The sequence below is a fragment of the Lutra lutra genome, chromosome 15 (genome assembly GCF_902655055.1).
Source record: "Lutra lutra chromosome 15, mLutLut1.2, whole genome shotgun sequence".
Taxonomy (NCBI): Eukaryota; Metazoa; Chordata; class Mammalia; order Carnivora; family Mustelidae; genus Lutra; species Lutra lutra.
The window spans coordinates 68,113,534-68,132,282 of record NC_062292.1 but is presented as its reverse complement, the minus strand read 5'-3'; the positions used below and the strand labels follow the sequence as shown (position 1 = coordinate 68,132,282).

Genomic DNA, 18,749 nt, shown 5'->3' with positions numbered 1-18,749 from the left:
CCGGCTCCAGCCAGCCCGAGGACAAGCCCGCCAGACATCTTCCTCCAGGCCACCCAGAGGCGTCCGGAAGTGCGTCCTTTCTCTGCCCTTCCCTGCTTTCCCTCAACATTACTCTGGAAACGTCTCTTTCCTCATTCCTCTCTGAGGTACAATTTAGATGCCTCCACTCTATCTCCCCAGCTGGCCCCAGTCCTGGTGGTCATTCCTCCCCGGGATTTCCCTGGTGCTCACTGTCTGCCTCACTCAGGAGGTGCCCAGAGCCAACCCTAAGAATGCGACACTGAGAGTGGGCCCAGGGCAGGGGTGGGGGTGGGGGGAGGGGGGCCATGCATCTCAGGCCACCCCCACAGCCGGCAGGTGAGGCGTGCATGAGGCTCTACGCACTGGCGACAGGAGGCTTCCGGAGATTCTCACCATTTGTGACAGCACAGCCTCTGTCTGGCTCGCCCTGAGTGACCTCTGTGCAGCCTTTGACCTTGGTGACCTTTCCGTCCAGCAACACCTGTGCTCCGGTCTCCGGCTGCGCACTCGCTCACCTGCCTGCCTGTCCCGGCGTCTGAGGTTCTCTCGGGCATCATTCCCTTCTCTCCCGCTGAAAGCTCCCTTGGAGGGACGCCGGGGCGGCTCAGTCATTGAGCGTCTGCCTTCAGCTCAGGTCATGATCCCAAGGTCCCGGGATCAAGCCCCGCATCAGCTCCCTGCTTGGCAGGAGGCCCGCTTCTCCCTCTCCCACTCCCCCTTCCTGTGTTCTCTCTCTCGCTGTCTCTCTCTGTCAAATAAATAAATAAAATCTTAAAAAAAAAAAAAAAGATCCCTTGGACAGTGTGTCCATACCTACTGCTCTCTCTCCCACCTCTTAATGAAGGACGCCCACCCATCCCCTCCACCCGTCTGTCCCTCCACCCTCCATCCCCCCACCCGTCTGTCCCTCCACCCGTCCATCCTCCCAGCCGTCCGTCCCTCCACCCGTCCATCCCCTGACCCATCCGTTCAGCAAACATGCACTCCGCCCCGGCTGTGGTCCAGAATGTGACGTGGCCAGGCCTACTTCCTGTCTGCACAAGGTTTACAATGCAACAGCAGGGACAGCTGGCTACGAGCTGGGTTAGCGGTATTGAGGGGGACGGTGCTTTACCTGCCCTTCCAGCTACTACTTCCCTCTACCTGGACACACCACAGACATCTCTAACTCAACATGTCCCAAATTCAATTTGTCATCCCCTCCAAACCCACCCCCTCTTCCATGTTCCCCTGTGCTGGCTTGTCACACCGCAGTGTGGAGGCCTGTGGCTGGTCCTACACGTCCTCTCTCCCACCCCTCCCTGGGGACTGGGTCCCCACCCCATCTCCTCCCCCGCCCTCGTTTGCCACTGCAGTCCCACTGGGTCCTGACCCCCTCTCCAAGGCAGCCAGAGCTGGCCCCTCACCGGCCCTTCCACCTCTCTGCCACTCCCATCCAGACTCCATTCTCTGGCCAGGATCAAGAGAGCTTGCTAGAAACAATTCTGCCACAAATTTGAAATGGCTGGGGCACCTGGGGGCTCCGCTGGCTGAGTGTCTGACTCTTGACTTCAGCCAGGTCATGATCTCAGGGCCGTGAGATCGAGCCCTGCGACTGCCGTCTCGCTCAGCAGGGAGCCTGCCTGAGGTTCTCTTCCTCTCCCTCTGACCCCCTCCCCTTGCTCGAGCACAGTGGGAGCTCACGCTCTCCAATACATAAATAAATAAATCTGAAGAAAAAAACCTGAAATGGCTTTTCACTCAATCCAGACTAAAGAACTCCAGCATGACCTTCAGGGACAGCGTGCCTTCCCTCCAGCTGCTCTGCAAACGCCTCCAACTAGGTGCAGTGACTGAGCTCCTGGGACCATTCTTCAAGAACTTTTTACTGAGTGTCCAGTGTCATTCAGCCTTGGTGACCAGAGATCAGTAGCCTCCTGCCTACGGAACTAACAGTGACATTCCTTGAGGCATGCCGTTTCTTTCCCCCTGGGACATCATCCCCTCTGGATTGTTCTCAAACCTACCATGCAGAGTTAGTGCCCTGGGCACACCTTGCTGTAATCCCTTTCATACATGGCTGCTGCTTCACCGGGTTTCTGTGTACCCGGCATATAGTCTCAATGCTGAAATCCTTTCATTCATTCAAACATTTACTGAGCACTACTACGTGACAGGCACTGTGAGGTGCTGAGGACACACCGATGAACAAAGTAGACACAATTCTTTTTTTTTTAAGATTTTATTTTTTTGAGAGACAGAGATCACAAGTAGGCAGAGAGGCAGGCAGAGAAAGAGGGTGAAGCAGGCTCCCTGCTGAGCAAAGAGCCCTATGCGGGACTTGATCCCAGGACCCCGAGATCAAGACCTGACCTGAAGGGCAGAGGCTTAACCCACCGAGCCACCCGCGCCCCAGTAGACACATCTTATGGTCATAGAGCATACATCCCAGTGTGGGGAGACAGAATGACAGAGATAGTCAAACAGGTAGGGTATATTAGAGGGTAATTTGCTATAAAGAAAAAATTGAGTTGCAGGAAGAAGGTTTAGTGGAATGATGTCTACAGATAGGAGATCCATAGTAGGTCTCCTGGATAACATGAAGTTGAGCATGAAACAATGCAGGTAAATGAAAGTACAGGCTCTGTGGGTGCCTGCAGGAAGAGCTTCCAGATGGAAGCCAAAAGCCAGTGCAAAGGCCTGATTGAGTGAGAGCAGTAGAGGAAGGGAGAAAGATACTCGTGTGCGGGTTGGAGGGAGACCGTAGGACCTCGTAGGGCTTTGCCATTGTAGATACTGGCTTTTACTCTGAATAAATGGAGGACCCCTGGAGTATTTTGAACAGAGGCGGGGACAGAATCTGACCTAGAATTTGAAAGTATCACCCTGGCTACTGTCTTCTGACTAGAACATAGCAGGGAGCAAGGTGAGAAGCAAAGAAACCGGTGAGGTAGCTGCTGGAGTCATCCAGGTGAGAGCAGTGGCTGGGGCCAGGCAGGCAGCATGCAGCTGGTGGGGAGTGGCCAAGCTCTGGACAGACTTTTGAAATGAAGCCACAGGGGCGCGCTGGGTGGCTCAGTGGGTTAAAGCCTCTGCCTTCGGCTTCAGGTCATGGTCTCAGGGTCCTGGATGGAGCCCCGCATCGAGCCCCGCATCGAGCCCTGCATTGGGCTCCCCGCTCAGCAGTAAGCCGCTTCCCCCTCCCCCTGCCTGCCTCTCTCCTACATTGTGATCTCTATCAAATAAATAAATAAAAAATCTAAAAAAAAAAAAAAAGAAAAACAAAAAGAAGTGAAGCCCACGCATCTGAGGATGGGCTGCATGTGACAGGGGAGGGAGAGATTGCACTGCGTCTGTGCAAATGCAAGACTGGACTTGCGACTGGACTTGCTAATGAAGTTGATGGGGGTTGTGGGAAGAACGTCTATTCAAGTCTTTTGTCCACCGAGTCATTGGTCTTTTGCTGTTGAGTGTGTGGAAAATCCCATTTTGAAGTGAACTCACTCTCCACCCCGAGGACTTCCAGGCCCCAATTAAAGAGCTCTTCCTCTCCCTTAAAATCCAAATACAGGTAGTTTCAGAGCCAGAAGACACCCTAATGTCATTTACTCCACCTCCAGAATGGCCCCTATTCCTGCAATTTTTTGAGTTCTCAAGCCTCAGAATCGGTTGTCTAACCTCAGTCCTTCCTGCTGCACACCGGCCTCTACTGTTTTGGCTCCACAAATAAGAAAAGTCACGCAAAAATCACAGATTAGATTTGGAGTTAAGATTCCAATAGACCCGAAACACAAGGTGACCCATTTACAACGCGATCCTCAAGCAAGGCCAGGTGACTTGGCTCCGCGAACGAGAAAGGACACGCACGCGCCGTAGAACTGAGGGCATGACGAGGCCAACGAAGTCGTGGCTTCTGCCCGAATCTAAGATGGCCGCGAGCCCCGCCCATCACCTCCTCGGGGGGGTGGTGGCGGGGGAGAGGCTCAAAGCGCAGCACACCATTGGTGGAGTTGCCCGCGGCGTATCCCCGCCCCCTCGCGAGGGGCGGGAGTGACAGTGTCCCAATTTCCGGTTCCGGCAGTACCAGGAGCCGGGTCGAGATGGAGGAAGATGCGAGCGGGGGCCGGCGGCCGCCGGGCATGGAGGCTCGAGTGGGCGCTGTGGCCTAAAGGGCCGGGTTCGGAGCTCGCCTCAGTCGCGGCAGAACCGCCCTGATCGGAGGAGGTGAGAAGCCGGCGGCGCGGAGCGCCTGACGGCGGAGGTCTCCGAGGACCCGGACCTGTCACGGCGGCGGCGAGTGCCTGCGGCTCCGCGGGAGCCGGCCTAGCAGCCCCGGGGCCGAGGGGCGGCTGCAGCCAGGCGTCTGCTCCTGTCGGAGGAGCGCGCGGCTGAGGGAGCGGGGCGGGGGCGTGGCTCGGCGGCAGCGAGCCCCGGGCCGAGGGCGGCCGTGCGGGGGGCCCGGGCAGGCGCTGCCAGGACGGCTGTCGTGCGGTGTCTGTGGCGAGGATCGCGTGGGTGCCTGTGGACGACCCCGGGAGAGCTGGGTGGGACAGCTCCGTGACGGGGGGGGGTCGGCCTCGAGGGAGGGGTCGGAGGGGTCAGAGGCGTCGCGGTGGCCGAGCGTGGAGGTGTGTCCGCGCCCGTGCGGGGAGAGGGAGTCTGGATGCAGACGCAGTGGGCGAGTGAGGGACAGAAGGCGGGCAGAGGCCTTGTTTCCGCTGAGAATCGGGGGGCCGAGCCCAGCGTGTGGGTCCAGAGCTGCGGGACGGGGTTTGCTTTGGTGCGGGTGGCCCCGGGAACAGCTCTGCCTGCGTCTGGTAACCAGTGCTGGGCCCAGTTCTGGCGACAAGTCAGGATAGAGTCGTAATGGTCCTGGACTTTTTGAGCAGCTCTGTCATCGTTATTCCGATAGTGACAGTCGTCACTTAAAGCAGTGTTTTCCAAACGCTGGGGCACTGTAGTCACCCAGAGAGCTCGTTGACATGTGGCTCTCCCTGGGCGGGCTAGCCTGCAGCCTCAGTTCGTGTGTCTGCAAGCTCCCAGGTGCGTGCGCGGCTCTGACCAGCCAGGGCTCAGGGCAGCGCTGTCCGGGAGAGCTCTGCAATGGTAGAGATGCTTCGCTGTTACAGAATGCTTTCCCACGTCTGTGTGGCGGGCCTGGCTGCCCCGCGTCCCAGATGAGGAAACTGATTTCAATGAAGCGACATGGTTCCGATCGTACCAGTAAGTAATGGAAGTGGACCTCGGACCTCCTGAGTACGGGTGTTCTTCCCACTGCATGACCCCGGCCTTCCAGGTGGCCTGCCTTGTCCTGAATCAGAGTCTTACCTCAGAACCTAGAGAATGATCTGGAGTGATGCTTCTGGTTCAGGAAGAGTGCAAGTGGAAGGGAGAAGTGCAGAGACCACCAGTCTGTCCCTTTCCCCTGCTGGGCTTGGTAGCGGAGGCTCTGCCTCTCACATCTCGGGGTGTCCTGGGTCATCTGTTGGGCTCCATAGGAAGCACTTCAGACTTTGCGCCTGGGCAGTTGTTGAAAGATGGGAGGAAACTCAGATTCAGAGCTGTGCACGCAAGTAAGGGTCGGCGGAAAGAGCAAGAAAGAACGGGGGCTACTGAGCTGCGGGAAGGGAAGCCCAGAGGCAGTGTGCATACGGGCACCTGCCAAGAGGATTTTCCATCGGGTAAAACTGGAGGGACTAGTTTTGGTATTTCAGCAGGAAGTTTGGAGGTTATGGAACAAAGAGCAGGTAGGGATCCCACTTTCGAGGGGCCCCCGCAGCTTTTGAAGGGTTAGAGGGGGTGTGTGCGCGGCCTTCTCTCCTTCAGCTGTACAAGCTTCTCCCTCTGAGGCATGACCCTTAGTGGCTTTGGTCACCATGGCAGCTGTAGAGGACACCTGCCTTGGCTTCGGAGAGTCCCGCCTTCCTTCTGGGAATTTACAATCAATAGGCCCAGGTAAGGATGGAGGAAAGCGGAGAAATGGGGTGCTGGGTCCCGCCGTCGGACTTCTTGTCAGGAGTTAGTGGTTCTTTATGATTGAGCCCGACAAGTTGAGAACGAGTCCACTGCTCTTCTTTTCTGTCCTGCTTAGCACAGTTGGCGCGAGCCCGGCAGGAGGCCGTCTTGCTTGAGCCCTGCCGTATTTGTCCGGTGACAGCAGCGTGCTGGCCAGCCGCTCAGCTCGGTCAGTCCCTCCACCAGCACGCTGGGAAAGCAGAGGCAGCTCTTGGTTTCTCTGGAGCAAAGCTGAGAGAAATCTCTGGTCATCTGCAGGCCCAGGAGCTTATGGTTAACCCTTTAACCCTTGAGTGACCAGCAGCCATGAAAGCATTAATGCTGCCTACCACGGGTGGGAGGGACCCAGCTTTAGACTGAGCAGTGTGACTTGTGTCGGAACTCCTCACTTCCGTGGGGTGGAAGGCATGGTCAGTAGAGGAGAAATCTTGGCTCATATCCTGCCTCCACCATGACCTCGGACCTGTTCCTTTTACCTTATCTGATGCCGAAGTGTCTGCCTGCGCACAGGTGAGGTTCTAAGGTCACATGAGGTGACAGGTATTCGGAAAATCCTTGAGTCTCTCTCTGCTCATCGCCCAGTGGTGTTGGAAACATGACCTTGGGACCCTGGATACCAGACACTCTGGGCAGGTGACAGTGACCACCTTCTCTTGAAGGCCTCAGAGGAGAGGAATGTGGGGCTTGGTGGGTGTCCCCATCTGAGGCTGGGGAGGAAGGGCCACTTTTGCCCACAGCAGGTGACACGGCAGCCTTCCTTTCGGTTATTCCCCACATTCTAGGTGCTCCTCCTGGGCCGAGCTGGTTGTTCTAAGCCATTGTTTGCTGCTCTCGTGGTCTGGTGCATTTCTGCTCTGTCCACACGGCTCTGCCCTGCAGGGTTCCTCCGCTGGCCTCACCTGGAAGCTGAGGTTTTCCCTCAGGGCACAGGTGTTTGGCTCGCCCTGCAGGCAGCCTGGCCTTCTGTGACAGTGACACAGTCCAGCTGGGGGTGGGGGTGGGGGCTCACTGTGCTTCTCTGCTGACTTCCATGGCAAAGCGAGAAGGTCCTCAGGCTACTTGGGACCTTTGGTTGGGAGAGGTGGTCGTGGATGGATTCCATTTAGACACTCCACATGAGGTTGGCCAAGGCACTGGCTTTGGGAACATTTCAGCTTCTAGAGTTGTCCCTTTAATGTGGCCACCTCCTTTCCAAGCCTGTCGGGATTTCTCCCAAAGCCTGGGGAGCCCCTGACTTCTCGCAGCCAGTTCCACCTCCCCGCTTCCACTCTGGCCGAAAATGTCCGGTGTCATGGGCAGGAACACGTTCCGTTGTCGCTCAGGGCATGTCCAGTGGATCATGACCCATTGCTGGACAGTTCTTAAGTTGGAAGGTCCTGGTTTCATATGGTTATTGCATTAGTGCTGGTTTTGCTGGAGAACTTTGGTGGTGGCCAGGCCTGACATTAGAGCCACGGCAGCGTACTTTGGCCTGGTTTCTGAGTCTTAGATCCATTCCCCGGAGGGATTGCTGTTGTCTTTGAAAACAGACTGTGCGTGTCTGGAAGGCAGAGGCAGTATCTTCCTATCGCTTGGGTCTCCCCTCATTGTACAGCACAGAGGTTATGATTTCTGTGCGCAGGGGTGAGAAGGGCCAGGCCTGTCCTGTGCCCTGTGGTTCTCCAGACTTTAGGGAAACCTCTTTGCTCTCTGCTGCTGCTTCTTTTCTCTAGAGTGAGTTATCTAATAACCAAAGGGACTCTGACCTTTGGCTTGTTGCTAACTTTTTATCCTTTGCTGGAGGGAGGGGAGGGGGGCAGACTTTCTTCTAATGCAGGCTGCAGGGAAGATAAGTGTAGTGTGAGTGAGTCCGGGCAGCTCTGAGGGCCCAGTCCGCTGCGGGTAAATGGTGACAAAAGCAGCACCTGCTGAGGGTTAGCGGTCAAGGCGGTGCCTCCTTGGGAGGCCCTGGGGCAGCCAACATGGAGCACTGGCTTCCCTTCAGCATTAGGAACCTGCTAAGTGTCACTCAGTGACATCCCTTCATCCCGCCTGGAGGCCTTGCCCCTGGCCAGGTGGTTTCTCCGGCGGCATCCTGAGCTCTGCCTGGGTGAACAGAGCAGGAGTCTCATGGGCTATGACTCAGGGCCCGGGCAGAGGCAGGGACTGGAATCGGTGGTCTGCTCAGCCGGGGCAGGGAGCCGAGCCGGGAGCGGAGCTGCGGGAGTTACTGAAGTGAGGGGCGGCTTCTGGAATTGGGGAAGTGCTGACCAAGGAGAGAGAAGGGGGCACGAAGGACGACTCGGGCAAGAGAGCCGGCCAAGCTGGACTGGGTGGGATCTAAACTCCGGGGAGGCAGGTACCCTGGAGATGAAGCCTGAGGACGGGGTTCGGGGCCTAGCCAGCAGGGCAGAGCACAAAGCCCTGGCCTCCTTGCCCACGTCCTCCCGCCCACTCGCACCCCCAGGTCTGTAGGCGCCATGGAGGACAAACGCAACATCCAGATCATAGAGTGGGAGCACCTGGACAAGAAGAAGTTCTACGTGTTTGGGGTGGCAATGACCATGATGATCCGCGTCAGCGTCTACCCGTTCACCCTTATCCGCACCCGGCTGCAGGTCCAGAAAGGCAAGAGCCTCTACCACGGGACCTTCGATGCCTTTGTCAAGATCCTGCGAGCCGATGGTGTGACTGGCCTCTACCGGGGCTTCCTGGTCAACACCTTCACGCTCATCTCCGGCCAATGCTACGTCACCACGTACGAGCTCACCCGGAAGTTTGTCGCTGACTATAGCCAGAGCAACACGGTCAAGTCGCTGGTGGCTGGCGGCTCGGCCTCCCTTGTGGCCCAGAGCATCACGGTGCCCATCGATGTGGTGTCCCAGCACCTGATGATGCAACGCAAGGGTGAGAGAATGGGCCGCTTCCAAGTGCGAGCGAGCCCCGAGGGACGAGGGGTGGTAGCCTTTGGCCAAACCAAGGACATCATCAAGCAGATCCTGCGGGCTGACGGGCTCCGAGGCTTCTACCGGGGGTACGTGGCATCACTGCTCACCTACATCCCAAACAGTGCTGTCTGGTGGCCCTTCTATCACTTCTATGCAGGTAAGGGCGGGTGGGAGAGCAGGGGTTGGGCAGGTGGGGTGAGTGGGGGCGGGGCGGGCGCTGTGCAAGCCAGAGAGGAGGACTTCAGGGAAGAACGGCGTGTTCGTCCAACAAACATTTGATCCCAAGAGGGCTCACGGATGAATGAGACACGGGTTTTTGCTTTCGGGGAGCTTCTGTCATCGTGGGGGGACTCAAGACGAGTCAAGTAGATGACTCTAGAACATCAAGTATGTTGATTGCCTTAATCAATGGGGGTTCGTGGACTTTAATTGGAAGGCGAGGAAGGACAAAATTCATGGGATATTTGGGATCTGAAGAGGAAATTTCAAATTTCAGATGACTGTTTGCATTGGATGCCTTTCCTCAGCGTTGTTAAATTCAGGGTGTCAAAGAGCCTGGAACCCCTCTGCTCCTAGAATGTATTTTTGTTCATAAGACATTTTACTTCTTCTTAAGTGTTTCCCAGAAATGGATTACTGGGTCCAAAGATAACATTTTTGAGGGCCTCAATAAGCATGTTGCCAGACTTCCTTCTGGAAGGCAGAGTGCATTGCCAAGAACAGGATCTGAGCGTGCCCGTGACCGTTGACACCCAGGGCTTTGGGCCACCAGCAGACTCCCGTGAGGACGGTGTCTGCTTGCAGCCTCCGCAGTCCCTGCTGTGGGCTCCGAGCCTTGGCCGTGGGCATTCTGCCCAGTCCATCCGGGACCTTTCTAGCCAAACTTCATAATGCCTTCCTCACCTGTCATCATCCTCTCCCTCCAGGACTACACCTTTGTGATTCTCCTATTCTCCTGACTGTGACTTCTTCTTTATTGCTAGCTCTGTTTCTCCCTCCTGTTTAGCACAGTCTTTCTTCTTGCATATTTGGTAAAATTCACCCAGACTCCATCCCTGACCTTTTGCCTCAGATCCTTTGGGAACAGATCCTGGTAATCTTAATGTTGAGAAAAACTCTAAGAGGGGCGCCTGGGTGGCTCAGTCTGTTAAGCCTCTGCCTTCGGCTCAGGTCATGATCCCGGGGTCCTGGGATCGAGCCCCACAACCAGCTCCCTGCTCAGTGGGAAGCCTGCTTCTCCCTCTCTCTCTGCCCCCCGGCCTGCTTGCGCACGTGTGCTCTTTCTCGCCAAAAAAAAAAAAAAGAAGAAGAAGAAGAAGAAAGAAAAAATCACTCTAGGAAATGTGAGCGTTTTCTCTGGCATCTGTCTTTGCCCTTCTCTCCTCATGTGATTTCATTTACAGTTGACTTGTCCTTCTCTGCCACGTCAGAAAACCTGTGTCTGTCGCTAGACTAACTCCCAGAGCTCTGGACAGGCACTGACCGCTGAGCCTCCCGACTTGGACGCATGCATTGACATCGGAAACACTATGCAGTAAACTCTCTTTCATCCCAAGCTGGTTGACTCACTTCCTTCTCTCAGTGGCCAGGTTATGCTCCATGTCAGTGACAGTCACTCCCCCGTCCCCACATCTGGTCCTGGTGACCCCGGAATGTCTTTTCCTACTCTCTGTCCGTTTCTCCTGCCTTCCCTGGAAACCAGGCCTCCGGGGCCACCCTGCCGGCTGCTGTGCTAGCCCTCTAGCTGGTCTCCCATCCCACCTACCACACCTGCCAAGGGAGTCCCTCTGTAAACCCTGGACGTGGTGCTCAGCGGCTCCCCCTGCTGGCCGAGGACGGGCCCATCTCTTCAGCCTGGCTCCCGCCGCCCTTAAAGCGGAGTGTCCCCTGGTGTGGTGTGCGTGGTGGCCAGGCCAGATCACGCACAAATCTTCCCACCCCAGCTTTGTCCAGGTGCACCGGCCCTGTGAAACCATGACGTACGTGAGTGCTGCTCACTGCCGCCTCACATCTCTCCTTGGAGCCCTTAACCCCGAAACCACCTGTCTGTCCTTGAGCCCCGGTGGTGTTCCTTGAAGCTTCCTTCTGCAGCTGCATAGCTTGCCTCGATGCCGTTTGTGTGCGCCTACTCTGTTCCATGGTGTGGAAAGGTTCCCTTTTCCTAATGCATTTTTCAGTTGAGATACAATTAAGATACAGTTGATTGGGAAGTTTCTTGGAAGGGGGAGGAAACTGACATTTATTGACTGAACGCCACCTGCCAGACAGGCTCCTGGACACGTGTGCTTCGTAAATGCTTGTTGAATGAGTGGTTCTTGTCATCCTCTTTGGCTTAAAATCTGCCGATGGTGTCTTCTGAGCATTTAGGATAAGTGTAAACACAAGTTTACAAAGTGAACACGAGTGTGCCCGTGGCCAGTTCAGGTCCCCATGATCTGGCCGCTCTGCTGGGCCAGCCCCGCGGTGGCCTCCTTCCCCCTGCTCCGCTCCGTCCTCACTGTCCTGCTCTCTGTTCCTGAAACACACCAAGCTCTGTTCTCACCTTTCCACATAACGTTCTCTCGGCCTGGAGCGCCCTGTCCCCCGTCGTCCTTCTGGTGCTCCAGGCCTCAGCCTACATGCCACCTTTGTGCAGAAGACGTCTTCATCCAGTTGGAAAAAGGGCTCCTTCTTTTTTCAGCTTGTTTCCTTCACAGCATTTGTCATAATTGGCGATCACTTTGTCCTTGACTCACAGCTCCTACAGCAGAATGTGAGTCCCATAAAGGCCCTTCCACGTTCCTCTCTCTGCTGTGTGTCCTGTGCTCAGAGCAGTGCCTGGCATCCGGTAGCGTGAAATAAACCGACATTTATATTACTGTCCAAAATCATGTGGCCAGGAGGGACTTAAACCCAGTGAGCTTGGGTTTACCATCTGCTCTGCAGATACTCGGTGCCCATGAGTGCTTGTTGAACGATAATGGAGAGCAGAGACCTGGAGCTCTTGACCCCATCCTCTTGCTTTGTTTTCTCATCTTCTCCCGAAGTCCCAGGAAAGTGGTCTGTGTGCATGACTACAGCTGGAACCCGGAGCCTGCTGTGGGGGCCAGTGCAGACAGGCCCATGGAGGCTGGCAGCGCCGAGCCGGATGCCACCTCGCAGTGGCCGTGAGATGCTTCCTTCTCTGGAGAAACAGGACGCGGGTGTCTCGGTTTATGCTGGTCACTCTCTGGTTTATGCGGACCGGTGGCTAGCGACCTCGGGTGGCGGGGGACGCAGCTCTGGCAGGCCGTACGGAGTCCTCCCATGCTTCGGATTTAGAGGCTCTCACGCCTACCCCCGATCTTTAGGTGGCCACAAATGACCAAAAGTAAGGGATGAGAAGAAAACTCTCTAAGGTTCTATGGCAACTGAGCTGTAGAGAGAAGACGGAGACAGAACCTGCGATGGCAAGCCTGCTGTGCGTCCAGCCTCCTGCGGAGCAGAAGCCAGAGCTTCCGCCTCACACTGGCCTTGCTGCCCTTGAAGACTTAGGCCCACTCTTGCCTCAGGGCCTTTACACAGGATGTTACCTTGCTTGGAAAGTTCTTTGCACAGATCCATAGGGCTTGCACTTGCCTTCAGGTCTTTGCTCAGACTCGAGCCTTCTTGGAGAGGGCTTCCATGCCCACCGTGTTTACCACAGCAGCCCTGCATTGCCAGCACTCTGCATTCCCCGTCCCCTCTCCTGCTTTATCTTTGACAGGGGACACACGTGACCTTCTGACGTAGCTCTGTCTTTTGGTTTTTGGGATTGCCTATGTCCCCCCCCCCGCCGCCCGTAGAACAGAAACCTTTATGAGGTTGGGATTTGACCTTGTTTATTCACACCTCCATCCTCGGGGCCTGGGGCGGCTGGCCACGTGGCCACTCAGGGAACCTTTGTTCAACAAGCGAGCTCTCGTCTTTCATGGCTAGAGAGGGTAAAGCTAACAGTTCAGCCGCACTGAGCTTCCCCGTGACCAGGGAGTGGGTGAGTCTGGCCGTCTCCATCAGCAGTTTGAGAAATGAGCTTTGCTTTCTCGATACTGCCTGGAGAAAACATCTCACTCTAGATGTGACTTTCTCTCGTTATTGTTTTTATTTTTAAAAACATTCATATGGCGGGGGACCCCTGGGTGGCTCAGTCAGTTAAGCATCTGCCTTCGGCTCAGGTCACGATCCTAGACTCCTAGTATCGAGCCCTGCATCGGACTCCCTCCTCAGTGGAGAGCCTGCTTCTCCCTCTTCCTCTGCCCCTCTGCCTACTTGTGCTCGCTCACTCTCTCTAATGAATAAATTAAAAATCTTAAAAAAAAATTCACATAGAGGGGCGCTTGGGTGGCTCAATGGCTAAAGCCTCTGCCTTCGGCTCAGGTCATGATCCCGGGGTCTTGGGATCGAGCCCCACATCGGGCTCTCTGCTCAACAGGGAGCCTGCTTCTCCCTCTCTCTCTCTGCCTACTTGTAATCTCTGTCTATCAAATAAATAAATAAATCTTTAAAATAAATTCACATAGGTATATACATAATGGAGTATTAGCCATTAAAAAAAATGAAAACTTACCGTTTGCCATGACATGGACGGAGTTAGATGGTATAATGCTAAGTGAGATAAGCCAGTCAGGGAAAAGCAGGTATCATAGGATTCACACAGATGTAGAATTTAAGAAACAAGACAAAGAGAAAAAGAGACAAACCAAAAAACAGGCTCTTTGCTCTAGAGAACACACTGCTGGTCACCAGAGGGGAGGTGGGGGGGCTGGGAAACAGGTGATGGGGGCTGAAGGGGGTTAGTGTCCTGAGCACTGAGCAGTATATAGGATTGTTGAATCACCGTATCGCACACAGGAAACTAATATAACGCCGTATGCTAAGAAACTGGAATTAAAAAGTACAGTACAAATATTCACGTGGCCCAGAATGCACAAGGTCAGGACAGGGATGCGGGGAAGAGACCCCGTGCCCTTGGCAGTCACCTTGCCCCTTCCTCGTGCGTGCGTGGGAAGACGGGCCCCGTGCGTGTTCCTGGCCGTGAGTCGAGAGGAGTGGAGCGCAGGCACCGGGTTTTCACACCAGGGAGGATTTCTGTCCATCAGATGAACTGGCGTGCAGAGAGGTTCTGAAACCCCTTCTCCAGAGAACTGTTCTGTCCAGGTTGGAGATGGACCCTGCATGGCTTCCGGAAGGGCCCTCAGAGCCATCAGTGTTGTTGGCTCCGATGGAAGCCGGGAAGAGAAGACGGGTGTTCTGGGGTCCAAGGAGGCTGAGGCTGGAGAGGGTTCGTCCTCGTTGGGCACAGAAGCAGCCTGAGGGCCGACCGCGTGGCGCCGCACGTCTTGAGGCCTTGTCTTTCCCTCGATTCCAGAACAGCTCTCGTACCTCTGTCCTAAGGAGTGCCCACACATCGTCTTCCAGGCTGTCTCGGGGCCCCTGGCTGCGGCCACTGCCTCCATCCTCACCAACCCCATGGACGTCATCCGCACCCGAGTGCAGGTAAGACCAGCCTCCACCCGGCTGAGAAGGGTGGGTGACCTGCAGGCTCCCCCGTGTCCCCCTGACCTCTGAGCCATGGCCTTCTAGTCTAGCTGGCCTTGTCCTGTCAGCCAGGCCCCTTCCCGCAGCTGGCTTGCTTCTGCAGAAACCAGCTGAGCACGTCGAAGCCCCTAGTGTTCCCCTCGTGGTGTCTGTGGCCTCGCACATCCTGCTCCTGGCCTCGCGCACTTGTTCCAGTCCCTGCATGCCCTGCTCCTGTCGTGGCCGTGCCCGCTGGGCTCCTCCCTGCCTGGCCGCCTGTTAGCATAGCCAATAGGACAGCTTTTCCTTACATCGCAGGTTTGTGGCTATTAGACGTCTGTGCATTTCGGCGGGTAGGTCTGGCTTCTCTGCTGGGCTGGGCTCTCTGCAGACTGTTCCTGGGCAGGCCCCACCAACTGTGCCAGGTAGACTCAGCAGGGCGCTGACAGAGCCCTTGGTGGTGCTGTCCAGGGATGATCGTCCCTGTCCTCCCTCAGCTCAAAGATAGCTCCCCGGCAACCTCGTCCAAGGAAGCAGAATCTGAATCTGGTGTGTCACGTACAGGTGGCAGGGGCTGCGTGTGGAGCTTTAGGTGAGAACAATGGGGATTGTGATGTCTGAGGTGGGTAGGGTAGGAGGACCGCTGTCCAGGAGAGTGGGGTCACTGTGAGGGTGGGAAGGGGGGAAAAGAAACTCAACAGGTGAAGCCAGCTTCCCTGATACCAGGATGCTGGGACGGAGGTGGCCGGTAAATCTAGGTTTACTTGTCCCTAGGAAAGAATGCCGCCCCCACACACTTTTTTTAGATTTTATTTATTTATTTGATGGAGAGAGACACAGCGAGAGAGGGAACACAAGCAGGGGGAGTGGGAGAGGGAGAAGCAGGCTTCTCGCCGAGCAGAGAGCTCCATGCAGGGCTCGATCCCAGGATTCAGGGATCATGGCCCGAGCTGAAGGCAGATGCCCAACGACTGAGCCCCCCAGGCATCCCCCCCCCCACACACTTTTGGAGGAATCAATCGACATCTGATTGGTTTGCAGATAACAAAGTGCACAGGTTCCCTCCTCTTCTGAGGCTTATTTTGAGTGTTCTGTGAGGAGACCAAGGGAAAGGACAGGTGTCTGCTTCTGAGGCATTGTCGGGTGGGAGGGGACAAAGCGCACCGGGCCCTGCCCGGCTGTGGCTCTGTGGGAGGGCAGGGGGCAGAGGGGCAGAGGAGAGTACTGCCCAGGAAGAGTGGAGTGTGCGGCCGGTTGCTTCGGGGAGGTGCTGCGGGAGGTGGTGGGGAGGGGGTGACGCTTGGAGCCGATCGTCTTGTGAACATCGCCCTGTCTGGGGAGGCGGGACACGGAGAGCTGGTGTCCTATGCGGGCTGAGGGTCTGAGTGGGACCAAGTGTGCTTCGGTGGCAGGGTCTGGGGGCACAGGAAGGGGCAGGACTGTCGAGAAGAACAGAGGAGATTCCAGCCTCAGCTGGACTCCAGTGTGGCAGGGAACAGGGGCCTTGGGGGGTGTGTGGGTGCCAGGGTGAGGGGAGGAGTCCAGCCTCGGGGACTGAGGGACTGAAGTGGTCGGAATGGAAAGGACAGAGTGGCAGGGCCGCGAGTACCCGGTCTCCCTGAGGCTGGGGGACGCCGCCAGGGCAGGGCTGCAGCGGAGGGGCCAGTCTGACGGCGGTAATAGCTCCCACTAACAGGGCGCCGGGGCCTGCCAGCGGGGGACCGCTCACACAACTGCTGTGGGGCGGGGGGGTTCCTCTGTCGCTGTTGCATGCACGAGGGCCCCGAGCGCAGAGTACGCTCCCCACGGGGCTGCGCTGTCGGTGACCGGGGAGCAGGATCTGACCCGGCATGTGCGGGCGGCACCGGGGCCCACATGCAGCCCCGGGCCACCCTGCCGCTCCCAAGCACGGTCCCACCTGGGACCCCAAGGCACAAGGCTGTGCTGAGCGGCTCCGACCGCAGCCCGCGGCCCTCCGCTGTGTGCTTCTTCAGGTGGAAGGCAAGAGCTCCATCATCCTGACCTTCAGACAGCTGATGGCAGAAGAGGGGCCCTGGGGCCTCATGAAGGGCCTCTCGGCCAGAATCATCTCAGCCACGCCCTCCACCATCGTCATCGTGGTGGGCTACGAGAGCCTCAAGAAGCTGAGCCTGCGGCCGGAGCTGGTCGACTCCCGACACTGGTAACCCTCGGCGGAAGCCAAGCCCACTGGTGGCCGCGCTGCTCTGGGGCAGGGGCTGTGTGGGGAGGGTGGCGCCGCCCCCCGATGGGCTCCCCGCCACCCCACATCCGCAGCCCTACCCCAGGGGGCCTGTCTGGGACAGGGCAGAGACGGAACGGCTCTTGCTGAAGAAGCTCCACACCGGGACCCCCTCGCCCATTACTTTTCATTTTCTTGCCCGACTGGACTCCCTGGCTCAGTCCCGGTCCTCAGCCCTGACCTAAGGAAACCCACCGTCCAGTGCCACCGCCCCACGCCCTGCGAACCCTTCTTCTGGCTTCCCCCACCGTCTGTGTCCCTGAGACCCTGACCAGAGCTGTACATAGAGCTTGCTTCCCGTCACTGGTCTTCTCCTGGGCCCTCAGCCCTGCTCCCATCGGCTGCCACCAGCCCTCTCCCGCCGCCTTCCGCGGGCCCGCTCGTGTTTACTTTGGGACTGAGCTGCCCACCGGACTGCTCTGCTTCTCCCTGCCGACGGGGCGCTGGGGGCGCGAGGCCAGGCACTTCCGCGCGGGCAGTAGGGACAGCAAGAACCTCTGGTGTCCCAGAGCACTTGTCCTCGTCTTTGGAGAGGTGTTAGCTTGGGACAAATGTTGATCCTTTATCTTGTGTGTGTGTTTTTAACACCTGTGAACTAGGTACTGTCAGTCCTGCTGAAGCGCCGTCCTGCAGTCAGAGCCCACCCCTTCCTCAGAAAGGTGGAAAACGCGGCTTTTCCCTCAATCCCGATTATCTGTCCCGTCCACGTTCCTTCCGAGCCAGCAGCCCCCGGACGTGCAGGCCCCGGGGTGATGGAGGCCGGCCAAGCGGAGAGGACAGCCGGTCCGGGGCAGCCCAGTGGGGCTCTGGGCCCTAGGCAGGGGGCCGCCCGTGTCTGCACCCAGGTCAGCGGGACTCACGGACACACAGGCCTCACAGCGGGAGCCTCCGAGTCGTGAAGCCACTGCTGTTTCTCTCCTCATCCCAGTGAAGAGTCTTCCTGGTCACAGGCCTCCCGAGGGGTGCTGGGAGAGTCAGGAGCGGGGCACGAAGCCACCTGCTCACGACCGCTGCACTTACCAGCCCGACACTGCCCTGCGCAGCCGCCCGGCACTCCTCCTTCCCCACACGCCGCTGCCACCCAGGCTGCCGCATCCACAGAAGGCACATGTGTGGCTGGAGGACCCTTCCCACCTCTCATCGGCCCACCCCGGAAAGGCCGCGGTGCCGTTGAAAGGTGCTAGCTACCCGAGGCCTTGACACTTCTACGGCTGCCCCCTTCTGTCTCCCTGGCCAGGTCAGAGCCAGACCCCGCTTCTCCACCTCTGTCCACCTGGGTCTGTCAGATCTTTGAGGGCTAACCCCCTTCACCTCCCTTTGGTTTTGTGTCCCCTCTCCTCCTCTGTCAGGTGTCCCCCAGTGTCTGTCCCCTAGTGGCTCCCCCACACCAGGGTGCACAGTGACTCTGACCCACTGCCCCTCAGTCACCCACCTGCCCAAGAGCCACCAGGAGGGTGGAGGCCAGGGCCCCTGTCTCTGCAGTCTCCGCCCTTCCGCCCCACGCCTCCTCCCTAGAGGCCCGTCTGCCGTGGGCCCCACGCTGGCCACGGGGCCGGGCGGTGGCAGGAGGGGGAGTGCGTGCGCTCACACTGCTTTCCCCCGAGCTCCCCATGCGGGGTGCCGCACACCTCCCCCCGCCCTCTCTACCTCCCTCTGTTCGGCTGTCCCTCTGTCCACCTCCTTCTCCCTCTGTCCATTGCTCCCTCCTTCCTCCACCTCTCCCTCTGCCCACCTCCCTCTCTCGCACCCGGCCCCTGGGCTCCCACCCAGCCCGTCAGGGGGCGGGTGGCCTCCGGTTACGGAGCGCCGGGGTGGGCAGAGGGCCGAAGGCGGCGGCCGCTGGACTTGCGGGGGGCTGGTCCGTGGCCCGCCCCGGAAGGAACGTGGGACAACGGGGCGGCGGGCACGCAGGTGCAGCTGGCGCTGGGCACACTGGACTGCTGTGAACACGAGCGGCGGACACCCACTGTTGCACTGTACGAAGTCTCTGACGTGTGATAACCTTTTTACTGAGCCCCGGGCGTCGGCTTGCG

At 57.7% G+C, this 18,749-nt stretch overlaps 1 protein-coding gene across 2 annotated transcripts; it reads left to right on the top strand.

Annotated features, from left to right (window-relative positions):
* The first annotated feature begins 4,070 nt into the window (after positions 1-4,070).
* On the top strand, positions 4,071-18,737 carry SLC25A44 (solute carrier family 25 member 44). 2 transcript variants are annotated; one of them, XM_047704687.1, is made up of 4 exons: positions 4,071-4,224; positions 8,462-9,099; positions 14,308-14,435; positions 16,451-18,737. In XM_047704687.1, exons 2-4 carry the CDS (start codon positions 8,475-8,477, stop codon positions 16,640-16,642), a joined length of 945 nt encoding a protein of 314 aa, XP_047560643.1. In that variant the 5' UTR covers positions 4,071-4,224; positions 8,462-8,474; the 3' UTR covers positions 16,643-18,737. The 2 variants fall into 2 exon arrangements, with proteins under 2 accessions (XP_047560643.1, XP_047560644.1); XM_047704688.1 differs by lacking the exon at positions 16,451-18,737 and adding an exon at positions 14,929-15,034.
* The last annotated feature ends 12 nt before the right edge of the window (positions 18,738-18,749 follow it).